This window comes from Acipenser ruthenus, chromosome 16 (genome assembly GCF_902713425.1).
Source record: "Acipenser ruthenus chromosome 16, fAciRut3.2 maternal haplotype, whole genome shotgun sequence".
Classification (NCBI taxonomy): domain Eukaryota; kingdom Metazoa; phylum Chordata; class Actinopteri; order Acipenseriformes; family Acipenseridae; genus Acipenser; species Acipenser ruthenus.
In genome coordinates, this window is record NC_081204.1 from 10,151,947 (window position 1) to 10,165,286 (window position 13,340).

General features: G+C 37.3%; 1 protein-coding gene across 11 annotated transcripts in view; it reads right to left on the reverse strand.

Moving 5' to 3' along the window:
* LOC117412168 (dedicator of cytokinesis protein 3-like) overlaps positions 1-13,340 on the reverse strand; it is a 196,665-nt gene that overhangs the window by 128,399 nt on the left and 54,926 nt on the right. For all 11 annotated transcript variants that reach the window (XM_058988761.1, XM_058988764.1, XM_058988760.1 and 8 more), the window contains exons 3-4: positions 12,204-12,244; positions 1,995-2,050 (exon numbers count right to left, since the gene is read on the reverse strand). In XM_058988761.1, the coding sequence (XP_058844744.1) occupies positions 1,995-2,050; positions 12,204-12,244 (97 nt within the window). The remainder of the gene's footprint in view (positions 1-1,994; positions 2,051-12,203; positions 12,245-13,340) is intronic.

Here is a 13,340-nt window from a genome sequence, read left to right on the forward strand (position 1 = left end):
CGAATTTGTAATAGTTGCTGTTTTTTTACACACTGTGGAGAATTACACAACGTTAGCCAGGACTGTAAAGTGAGGTAACACCCTGCTGGAGGCTCTTGGATCTTTCAAGTTCCAATCCCAATAAAGTTCTGCCTTCTGAAGTGCTTCCGAGTGGTAATGTGTCATTCATTGAAAAAAAGAGCAGATATAATTAGCAAAAGATACAGAATTAAAAGTACCGCTATGGACAAAAGTTTTGCATCACCGAACAGAATTACCAAATTTTGCTTCATAAAGTCAAATGAAACCCAGTGAATAATGTTACATAAGCATACTGACTTATATACCGCTTTGTAGTTTCCCTTCTACTTAACGGAAAACTCAACATGAAATACTATTATGGCTTCCGTTTGCGATATCATGCTGTAGTGTCTTTGCTTATATGATGTTAAATAAAAGATCTATCTATCTATCTATCTATCTATCTATCTATCTATCAATCAATATCTTTACCAGCGTACCTGGAAATTAATTGTTTCCACTTTATGAACAAATTCTGATTATTTGGAATCACTGTGTTAATTAATTAATTAATTAATGTGTATATATAGTGGAAAAAAAAACTTAATGTGATCATGTTTGAATACCTTAATTTTGATAAAGAAAAGCTATTTATTCAGCGATAGGATTGTTGATTACAAAGTGCAGTTCATTCAATTAAACAGTGATTTTATTAAGAGGTTTTTACTCTGTTTTTATAATTACTGAACTGGCATAAAAAAAAATCCTTTGTTTGAATATTTTATATACTGAGTATAGTTGTTGTTGTAGAACAAGAATAATTAGCCTTTCATTTTCTAAACGATGATGTATTTATTTTTTTAGTTATTGATTAAACCCAGAGAAATATTTTTAATGAAGATGTTCCTTTCCACCCTCTATTCACAAGCTTAAGACAGCAATGGTCATTTTATGAAAAAAAGGGACCTACCGTAAACAAAAACTTTGTGGCCAGTTCTGAATTAAAAGGTTCCATCAAATATAGTCTCCATATTCAATACAAACAATTAGGAATGTCTGAATTTGAAATTAAAACCAGCATCAGAGGCTATTTTAAAAGACACCTTCTCTATCTGTAACATTTTACAAAATATGTCCACATCTTTGTCTCTCTATTTAAAATCACAAGTATATAGCTACTTAGAGACACGTCGCCTTTTTGGATCTGTTTACAACAATATAAATAAAAATAAGACCACTGATTTTATTACCATCAGTACGATAGTCACATATTTTTAAGGGATTTATTTTATTTTACAAACTGCTGCCACCTGATAATCCAAAACACTGCAGAATCCCAAAAAGTTGCATGTCTCACTTTACAGTCAAACCATATATTTCAATAGAACCTTGATTATCCACAGCAGCCAAACGAAACATTGCCAGAGGACTGACTTCCTTAACGATCTACTAGTCTTTTTACTAAGCAAGTTCCAACTCAGTCACAATAGTCTGTGTATTAGCCTGATGGAAGCAGAATAATAGTCTCTATAAATTGATGGTAAGTGATGTATTGGAGTCATGGGGTAAGTTGTTGCTGGACTCAGATCGATGTTATTAGACAAGTCAGTAAAACAGCTCCATAATACGAACACACTAGAGAAATGCAAACCAAAGAACCCAACAGCCTACGGTGTTCGGGCAAACAATAATTGGCTACCGAATCTAACATAATGGTTCTTTGCTATTGTTGTGTTTTCCCCTCTAATAGCTTTCATTGCCAGTATTTAAGTAAAATGGGGATAAAAACTAGAACCAACATCTCTCTTATGGTTAACATTTTTCAGGTTCACAAATTTGCCAACACAGAGTTTCTGAACATTTCTTACAGAAGATTTAAAAGCTTAATCAGTTATGAAGAGATGCAGACATGGGAATACAATGAGGGTAGGATAACAACTGAAGACAGAATACGTTTAGTACCCCTTTATAATAAATAGAGAGTAGATACTTACCCACTGTTACTGACAATCCCTTTCTTCAAGTGAACATAGTTGGTTGGAAAGATCCCCTATAAAAACAAAAGAGAGCATTCCATTTATCACGTTGCAAATTACAGCATTACCATCTCCTTCCCAGCAGAAATAAACATCTCTTACACAAGCACTGTCACAACCAGCTTGTCAATAAAGCACATGGAGCAGAAGATTAGGATGTTACGTTATCTTTGTAGGGTTCACTGTTCAGACATTCAGCATCCTCCCAAATTCCAAATGTTGCTTAGGGCATACTGGCTTCCTAATTCTTATCTTTAACATGTCCATTGACCTTTTAAACAGTCCCAAACATACGCTTTTTTCCCCCCAATGTTAATTGGAACGATGAACTTTGGGGATCAAGAAAGATGTTGAACTTGTTGCACAGGAAGTCTTTTTTATTCATCCAAGGAGCATAAATAGCAGAGGTGTTTGGCTGCGTGAGCTTCCCCGCATTGCCCTGCAAGCATGTCTCAAGGGTACCCTCTAGAGACTTAATGCAGAGAGTATTATCTGCTGGAAAATTGAGCCCATTACGGTTAAGCATCCTAAGCCAAAGCCACAACTATTAACTAGGTGGATAAAAAAAATCTTTGCAGCCAAGTAATGACTGCCAGGAGTGATTTGCTGCATTGGACTGATTTCTACTGTATGTGTAATAGTTCAGGTTGAATTATAGCAGGCAGTAGTAGAAATGGGGACTAGGTGGTTTACTCACCAACCCTACCATTAGGACAATCACCTTTTTTCCCCCACATACAGTATAAACTGTGTTCGAATCCAGCTAAGGCCAGCAATGACTGGAAAAGTAATTTGTTTTTGATGACCGTTTGCTAAGGGAATAGTGTGGGTCTGTGTGCAATGAGGCATAGGACAAACTCATCAAATCAAACAGCAGTCGTCTCTATAGACTGCTCTGTCAAAAGAGAGAGAGAGAAGAGTATAGCCAGTACAGCAGGTGATAGCGCTATGTTTGGATTTAACAAAACCTAGAATTCCAACACCAATTGTAATGAAGAGTATAAATACAGAGATGTGTATTTGGCTGGGAAAGGGTTTCATGTGGGGTGAGATACTCTTGGGTAATCTAAACAAACTGGAGGCAAGTACTGAAATAGAGTGCACTGCAGGTTAAGCTATGGAATACAAGGAACAGCTACCAAGGAAGGCTATTGTATACGTGATTTGTATTTTATATTTAATATTCTAATTGGTTAACATGTGCCCATTTAAGTGCATCACTAAGTGTTAAGATGCTTTCCGATGAAAGCACTGTCCATATTCAAACTTATTACATGACAGTGGTAAAGCACCAAAGCCAAGGAGGAGTGTTAACTGATACAGGAGGCAGTAAGCAGTAACGAAGCATCCCAATGTAGGTGAATCTTGGATTGGAGAGAGTACCGTTGTGTAATGAAAAGCATTTTACATGCTTTAAGCTTTTAGCCACTGTAATCATTTCCACACTGTTTTTTAAGGCTCTTTTCTTGTGAATTCTTTAGTAAAGGAGTCTTTTTTTTAGCCAGACAACTAGTATTCATTCCTGTACGCATATGGGAAGACAATAAATAATGCGAATGGCCTGGGTGTCTGAGATGGAACACTGAAGATTCGAGTTCCGGCTGCGGACAATAAGAGAACAAGGCATTGTCAGTAAGTCCTATTGGCCTGGAGTAAACTGCTCGGTGCTAACGTTAGAATTGGTTAACTACACGAGCAAAAATCGTGATATTAGGATGGTTTTGCACGGCAATATTTTTTGATGCCACTGCAAGTCTTTATATTTCAATTTCAGTGAGCAATCTGAACTGGAAGTATTATGTTTGTTTCTTCTGCCTACATGTTTAAAAAAAAAAAAAAAAAAAAAAAAAAGTCATGTTTGATCACACGTCAAAGTGAATTTTATTTAAAAGCTTGGTGCATTGTCCCATACAGTCTTGGAGTTACTGCCATCTGAACTCCTACCCATTTCTTCAGCTCAAGGCCCATTTCTTGTGAATAGTAAGTCCTATTGGCCTGGAGTAACCAGACCGGCTGCCTGACCCACCCTGACTGTAACTGCAGAAAGCCAGTTGGCTTTGGGTATATCCACATCTAGCCAACGCAGACGTGGATATACCCAAAGCCAACTGTTGCAGCTTGTCAGATATTGAGCTGTGAGTAGTTTTTAAAGCCTCAGCCTATTCATTCAGCATTGTATCACTCAGTGATTTTAATCGTCATAGTCAATTAACCATGCGCTATGGGCTTCATCAGGGCTTTTTTTTTTTGTCCTATGGCATGTTCTGTGCCAGTACCAGAATTCAGCACTCTGCCGAGCTAGATAAATCACAGCATGAGTGAATATATTGCAACTGACTTTATGCCAGACCTGTATTTTAGAATATCTCAGGGATGCCCTGTAAAAACCTAGGAAGCTTAATTTTGCTCATGTTGTATAATTGGTAAATCAACAGCCATTGCGCAATGCTCAAATACATTATACTTGAGCCAGTAGGAGGTCAACTCTTTCTCTTTCTTATTCACATCACAAGGTACATTTAGCCTCTAAAGAAATGTATAAAGCTTTTTATAGATACACCATCATCCAGGTTGCCATAGCAAAGTAGTGGGCACCCATGTCTATTGCCGTAGTGCAATTACATTTCTATTCAATATTTCACTCTCCAAATCAGTTAAATTTTTTTTCTTTCTATCTACTTTACCTGCTTCTCTATCTTTCAGTATAATTTTACCGACTATAGATCAATCTCTCACCATCTTACAATCCTATCAGCAAACATCGGTCAAAAATCAAAGAATTTCAATAGGGTAAAACAGGAAAAAAACGAAATTGATACTGTAACGGTCATCTGATAATCACCCTTGCTCTTCTCCCATTCTTTCTCATCAAAGAAATGAGAAGTCCACCCTTGTACAGCTGCTTCCTAGATCTGATATGATCAGAATCCCAGATGCTTAGGCTGCAGGCATACTGGTGCCTACCCATGAGCCCAGCGCATAAGAGCCAGGTATAGCCTGCTTACTTCTGAATGTCTCTTCCTCAGTAGCACTGAATCCCTGGCCACCCAATCCAAAAGTACCCAAGCAAACAAATGCTGTTTGTTTGATATAAGACAATGTTAAGGGTGTATTTAAGGGGTATGTTTAGAGGCACCAATGTTTCCATCTGGCAGCTTTTAATCTGTATTTGCAAGCAACTTATCAAAGTTAAATGTTATTATTATTATTATTTGTTTATTTAGCAGATGCCTTTACCCAAGGCGACTTACAGAGACTAGGGTGTGTGAACTATGTATCAGCTGCAGAGTCACTTACAATTACGTCTCACCTGAAAGACGGAGCACAAGGAGGTTAAGTGACTTGCTCAGGGTCACACAATGAGTCAGTGGCTAGGTGGGATTTGAACCGGGGATCTCTTGGTTACAAGCCCCTTTCTTTAACCACTGGACCACACAGCCTTGTGACCGTTAGCATTAGCTGTCATACTTTCCACTAATCTTTGATAATTGTGTAGATTGTTGCCCTGCTCTGTGCTTTTAACCAGAAGGAGCCAGTTGACTTATTACAGTCCCTTGCTGCTGCACAGTTACTTGAGTCAAGGAGAAGAGCAGGCATGACTCACATCAGAGGCTGTGAGCAGCTTAAAATACCCATAAATAATAACTCAATAACAGATAAACTAAAATTGGGAGATTAGAAAGCAGGTTAAGAACTGCCCCCACCACTCCCGCTTTTGTTTGAAAGCAACTTACCAAAGTTAAAAATAAAATGTCAGTTTGGAATTCTGCTGCAACCATCCGCATGCTTATTTAGTAAAAGGTCAGTGTTAAATTGAGAGGGGAAAACATGCTGAAATAATAAAGGCAAAGTGAAAAAAAAAAAAACATTTCACTGTGCAAAATATACACCTGCTGCCAAGCACCAACCCAAAAGCTATTCATTTTTTTTGACTACTTTAATGTGAAATAACATTGGTAAAATATTCGGTTCCTGTCCGGTCATTTAACACAATAAAAAGTTTGTCATTTTAAATACACATTATGGTTTAGTTTTCAAGGTTGAACCATTATGAAACCAATTATATTCAGTCAAAATGGCTTGCAACCAGAATAAAACAAAAATACATTTAAGTGTACTCCTCAATAACTTATAAATACACCAACGGTTTACTATCCCATTTACAGCAATGACAACAAAGTGTCCTATTCAAACTGGAAGCAGTAATCCCGTGTGAAAATAAATAAACAAACAAATAAACAAATAAACACCATTTTATTACTATGGAAAGTAGGGGGTATGATGCAACTGAAAGAATCACCAAACTCCTGTGCAACCTGTTTGCCCAGAAGCAAAAAAAAGAAAAAAAAAAGGTTTTAAAATATTTAACAGGACAGCAAGTTGTTCAGAGCCTGAGGAAGCAAAACACAAACTCACTTTCTTCAAAACACATTGCCTGAGACTCAGACTTTTTTTGATTGCAACCACTGTGGATACCCTTTTTACACACCAAAAGATACCACAATGAATCATTTATGAAATTCAAGCAAACTAAGTTTATGCCAAGGCCGTTTGCATTGTATCCTTTTGGAGTGGCCTGTCTCAGGGCTGCAATGATGAAGTCAATAAAAGAAGGGTCAATTTAAAGGGATGTATTCAAGTGAGCTGACAAAATAATCCATAATTCTTACATGTTTGCACTTTCATCAGCTGCTTACTGTAGATTATAGCAAACATGTGTTTTCATTTTTAAAAAGTGATAGCTAGTATTAGAAACCTCCCAGTGTCTCTGCCTTATTCTTGCACTTCCTCAGTCATTTCACCTCAGCAGTGTTTTCTGGGTCAGAGCTACTGGCTGAAAGCAGCTGTTTGGTTTGTGTGTGCCCTGACATTCATTCCACGAACCCCCTTCTCCCTAAATTATAATTAAACTAACATTGCTAATTAATTGGCTTAATTATGAATGGAGATGCAGGGGGTCTCTCATTTGCCAATTATGCTTTACTGTAGAAATGATGTTCCCTGAAACACTTGTTGTCAGTAACGCAGGAAAGCAAGTGCACAGTGTAATTGGGAGAGCTGCTGTCTTCTTCCCCAGGGAGATATTGGAAGAGGCCCTTTCCTCCTTTTTTGTATCAGCCGCGTTTAGCCTAAATAATGTAAGAAATTAATCACCAGTAACACAAGATCAGTTTCACGCTATTCCTTCCGAAAACAAATATTGGCTGGACTGGGTATATGTGGGCTGACTCGCAACGTGAGTGAAAAGGAAAAAATGAAAATGTGTGAAATGAAATAACAAAATAATTTACAGTGGAATGGACAAACAAAAACCAATGGAAGACATAAATGAATACCACTTAATTTTGTTTAGGAGGAAAATGCAAACCATTTAACCATGCTGTGCTGCTCTGTATATGGTTCTAAAGGAGTGGAAGCATTCAAAATTATATTAGAACTGCCACTGGCAGGTGTGTATTCAGTCTGGTATAAAACCTCCAGGTTTTGTTTGTGTATTTATTTCAATCATAGGCGCAGTGCAGACCTTGTCTGTCAGCTCTACAGTACATACACAATGCTGTTACGGTTCTTTTAAACAGCTACATATTGTTGCTGCCTCAAGTAAACATGTAGATGTGTGGGTATGTTAACTGTAATGTTCTATTCCAACGCTGAGCCTGAACTAAGTTATCTGGGCCCTGTTTGTTTTTTGTTTCTCAGTTTTGAGTTACACTTTATGAAAATGCATTAGGTTACCACAATCCACTAGTCAAATTAGTACCAGTTGGGTAATGCTGCAGAAAAGGTTGAAAATATTATAAACACGGTCCCAGTTAAAATATGCATATGGAAATAAATGACAACAGTAATGTAAATGATACCCAGTGGGCAACCGGACCAATTACTTAGTTCAAAGGTTAAGGTTAAAGTAAGTTGTAATGCTTGGTTGGTCCCATAGTGCTTGCAGGGGTGATGACAAGTAAGAGACAGGTAAAGACTCATAGAACATGCAAAATACTCCTGTCAAACTGTGAGGTGGACAAGCAGGCAGACAGACTGACTGACTGACAGGCAAAAAGGTAGATTTCCCTCGTTTGGTCCCTCGTTTTGTTTGCTTCCATTTCTCTCTGGTAATGAGTGGCTGCTGTATCTTGCTGGGGTTGTTTTCTCTGCCACAAGAAGAAATTATTCACTCTAATGAGCAAGAATTAATCTCCAGGGACAGTACTGCCTTTGCTGCTGCCCGGCAGAAAAAGGATAATAGAAACTTACTTTCAAAAAAGTGAAACTTAAATAATATTTGAATGTGTTCCAATTTTAGAGCTGACCGTTTATAAACCAGCTTTTATTATTTTTACTTATCCTGGTGTGTTCAGCAGACGCTCATACGGTAAGCCCTCCAGCAGAAGTTATTAATGCAGTAAGGAAGTGGACTGAGTGGGTTAAAACAGGCAACAAATATCCAAACCGCAGGGGCGGTTGAATACTTTCTTTTGAGTTTCTGTATAAAAGGTCCCACAGCTCACAGTTTCAACTAAAAAACATCACAAGTTCCAATAAAGTGAGGGGAACATTTACTTTTTCACATTTTTTGGCCATTGAATAACTGTTTTTGACTCAATTGTATATTCTTTTAGATGACTGGCAATTACGCCTGAGCTATACGGTACAGCGGGTATGCCTTGGCATGAAAGCCAAAAGCTTTTACTGCTGAGCCATATTGCTCTTGTCAAAGAATGTAGCAATCAGTCACCTGTCATTTTAAAGTGAGATTTTCAAATCCATGTAAAGTGATGAGAATGAATGTCAGACCTGCCAATCAGAAGGTTTCATCAGACCAGCTGCTTTTCTGAGATGCTCATTAAAAACTCTTCATTAAGATCTCAAAGATCAATAAAAAGAGAACTTTCATTGACGCCACCATCAATATAGAAGATCAGGCTCCTTTCCCTGACTGCTACGGATCAACAGAAAATCTTCACTGATGTACTCTGAAGACTAAACAGAAAAAGTACAGCATTTCTGCGTGGTTTATTTCCGGTTTTCCCTTAATATATGTTTAACCAATGAAATGCACCTCAGTAATTAACACAAAATTATGATCTCCAGATGTTTTCATGCAGATACCCTTGCATGGGAGAAAGTGCATACCAAAGGTCTTTCTACCCACCACACAGGGGCACATTTATTAAAAAAAAAAAAAAAAAAAAACGTTCTTTAAAAACTGAGAAAACTGGTTTGGTAAATCTATTTAATAAGTTAAAAAATAATAAATTTAATGGGCAGCGAGTGTATTCTTTATTAATTTGGTTGAAAAAAATAGCCCCAAACTGTCATTGCTAGTATTTTAAGTGGCTTCAGAGCTTGTCCATTTAGTTCCACTTACTGCTGTTTCAAGTTTCACCCCAGCACAAAGGTGCGTTTTTAATTTATTTGACTTGCAAACACATATTTTACTTACTCAGTGGCACGCGTGCACATTCTCTCTCTCTCTCTCACACACACACACAAATCAGCTTCCACCCTGTGAGAAAGCCCTGATGCTCCTCTCTTCATCTCTCCAATCTGCTGGAGTGGCACTGCTGTTTGAGCACCACACACATTCACATCTCAACCCTTTCAACAGGAAATGACTGCGTGGGAGGACGAGAGGGGGCGGATTATGCAAAAAAACAATGCTACAGCAACAAAAAATATACGCATAATAAAGAGATACTGCGGACAGATAACAGCACCACAGCAGAGAAATCTACCTCACACACACAAAGGGTTATAAAATAGATTTAAGAAACACATATAGATTTAAAGCTTGCATCTCAAGTGAAGCACATATTTAAAAAATGGTGAAGGAAACTAGTAAGTGAAACATACATCTGTCTTGTAGACAGATGAATATGTAGAATTATTACTAAATCTGTCACATGCAGTATATGGCAAGTAAAAAAAAATCCCTTAGGCATGAAACTGCATTAAAATGAAGAGGATTTAGAGGATTAGGTTGGAGTAGCGGGCCAATTCACAACTCTTTCACCTACGACTCATGACACAAGTGTGTCTCAGCTTCTACCCCAGTGGACAAAACCTGCACAGTGTCCTAAACAGGAATGGACAGGTGCTCAGGTCAGGACTGAAATGTGCTTACAGAGCTATGAGGGAGAAGAGGTTTAGGTTTAACCCTACCATTACAGTAAATTCTATAAAAAGGTGTATTTTTAGAGTCACAGCTAAACAGACCGGTACAACTGACCTGAACTATGCTTTCAGTGCAGTAAGAAAGAAGGAAGTTCTTAATCTTGATCTTCAAGACCATCTGGAAAGTAACAGGCTCAAACACTTCACAGTAGGTGTTTCTTTAATCTGTACAAGTCTTTATAAAGCACAGAGATTTGGCTCAGGTCTCTAAGGATGCCTGCCAGGGATTTTAGAGATCAGTCAGCATCACCTCTGCAGAGGCTTAAAGAAGACTCGTGGAACAAAAACCACAAATAATGCAACATGCTTCTTGGCACGACAAAAGCATGTGCCGTGCTGTGACAAGGTGGTTTAAATAGGATTCAGAAAGCAATATTTATTAGGCGAAGATATAAGACAGCTTCATTAGTGGGGCAGCCTGGCCCAGTTATTGTTAGATCCTGTGCAGGTTTTATTTAAAAAATATCTAAATAGTCTTGGTTAATCTGTTGTCAATACAGTACTTGTTTGGCTAACCGTGTTCCACACACACCCACCCAAAATGGGTTAAATTTGTGTGTGGATTACTCCAGAGCGAGATGTGCTTTTCTTTGACAGTGGCTTTCTTTCCTCAGTAAATGATTGGAATTTTCTATTTTTATACCTGCCCTTTATTGCTCATTCTATAGCAAATTCTATAGTTCAAATAGTACCTCCAGCATTATTTATTTTTACATGATTAACGTCCCTGTGTTTCCTGAAAGTTTGTGATAAGCCTGCCTGTGAAAATATTATTCATTATTTTGAAAAAAAAAGAAACTTGAAAAAGGTTCCAATTGTTTTTCTGACAATGTAAGTACAAATGATAAACTGTGTTTACACTTTTCTTACTGTAATGTCATGCTGTAATTGTTTGCCAAGCGATTCTGAAAGTAATTTAGTACTGTACCACTATATTCAGTTTATTAAAAAAAAAAAAAAGGAACACTGATGTTCTGAGCAAGCTGGATGATACTAATTTAACCTCAAATGATTTCCATTTATTACCATGGTGCTTTGCAGTTCAATAACGTTTCTGCATTCCCATAATTGCACTTCAAAATATTAAATATCAGCTTCACTATAAAACATCATTAATGTAAAAACTGCTCTGAACTTATTATCTCCTGTTATGTTTATCATTGTAGCTGAGATTGGCAGAGCCCCCTCACATTGCAAGTGCATTACACGCTGCATTACTGCTAAGAATACAGCCTAATGAGTTTTAGCAGTACATTAACACTACAACCTGCCAGTTCTCACAGACAGAAATGCACAAACATGGCAAATTTGAAGGCATATTTTTAATATGCGTTTGCTAAAGGCAGGATACTGACAGCTAGGCCAAAATATTTCCCAACCTTTTAAATGGTTTAAAATGTAGACAATACTCATTTTCACAGTAGTGCAGTTGCTATTAGACATGGCTTAAAAGCTAGCAAGTTAAAATCCAAATGATGTGTCACTTTAAAGCTAAAATGGCCTCATATAGTAAACAGCCAATGTATCCCATAACACACTTGGTTGTGTGTGGGGCCAGACCAGACAAACCAAGCTGCTAACGGAGACCACAGTGCAATAAACATGGGGCGGTTAGTTCACACTATTTGAAATTGGTGAATCGTTTAGACCAGATTGAATGAATGGGATCGCTCTCCTGTATGATGCACAGTATAGGCAAGCAACTGAGCCACTAAAGAACCTGGCTGTCCTTGTCATAGCCAATATAAGTAAATGTCTCTGTTGTTCCTGCAGGAAACAATCTTTTATCCTGGCTGTTGTAGTCATGCTCCCCATTACAGCTGACTAATCAAATAATTAAAACTGCATGCTTTTATTTATGTATGTATTATTGTATACCAGTAATTAGTAATTAGAATGAATGGAATTAGACAAACTAGGATCTGCACAGAAATGGGCCAACTGGTTAGCTGTATAAAGAGAGACAGAGAGAGTGTGCGATTATAAAAACCTTACCTTTACTGTGGGTTTCTTGGTGGAAAATCCTCTGTACCATCCTGCAAGTGAAAAAAAGCATGTTTTAATTCAGTAATATTAGAACAGCGATTTAATAAGAGTAATCTAAATGGCCAACCACTAGTTGTCCACACTGAACTGTATCAAGAAAATAAATAAATTAAAAAAAACCAAGGCATGGTAAAAATTGGACATTTTTACAAATTCTACATCAGTTTGACAAAGCATTGATGTCACTAGCTTCACATACATCATTTTCTGATTTAACTTTAAGAGCTCCTAAATGCATTCTTGATGGTTGTGCAACATATGCACTGTGACTCTGTAAATGTGAAGTAAATGCTCTCTGCTGTTGTCCCATCTTACTTGGGCATTACCAGCAAAATTCATATTTTCTAGATGAAAAAAAGATAATAAAAAAAAATTAAAAAAAGAATTATGATCTTCCCCAAATTTCCTGCAGAAATGCGAAAACAGTTTTCCTTCCGGAGTATGCACTACATTCAGTTTCATTTTTTGATGGTTTGCTCAATATATCACAGGCAGCTTTTACCCTGCTTCAATAGCTTTTATAGTCCGTCAGTGATGCCCATGAAAAAAGGATTCCTATGATCCGATCCGATTATGTCTTTGCTGGTCTAGGTTGCATTTTTTAATATCTTCCTTTGTGTTGCTGTCTTTGTACAGTTCTCTGATTTATTGTTTAGACTGTGTCCCTGAAGACTTGATAACTTTTACAAAAATATATATTTGAAGTTCAAACAAAATGTAGGTGCTGAAAAGAGACCAGGTTTTTAAACATTAATGGCCTGGTTTTTGAAGCAAGTGCAGTTATAGCTGCTATTAGAAAGTACCAAATCACTATTTTTTTTTTTTTTTTTTTTTTTTAGAGCACCTATTGCCAGCACTTCATAAAATGGCAAACAAATAAAGGATTGCAAAATCCACCTCATTTACACTTCTAAAAGTATAGGTTGTCACAATGTGGTCTTGTCTACTGAATATAACAGTGCCGGATCTAAATACTGTTATTAAAATCCTGAAAACAGGACTATCCTTGGGAGTTTTACACACTGAAACACACTAAAGCGACTCACATGCTCCATTATGTTTGATTTTAAAGTAGAGCTGCCGATT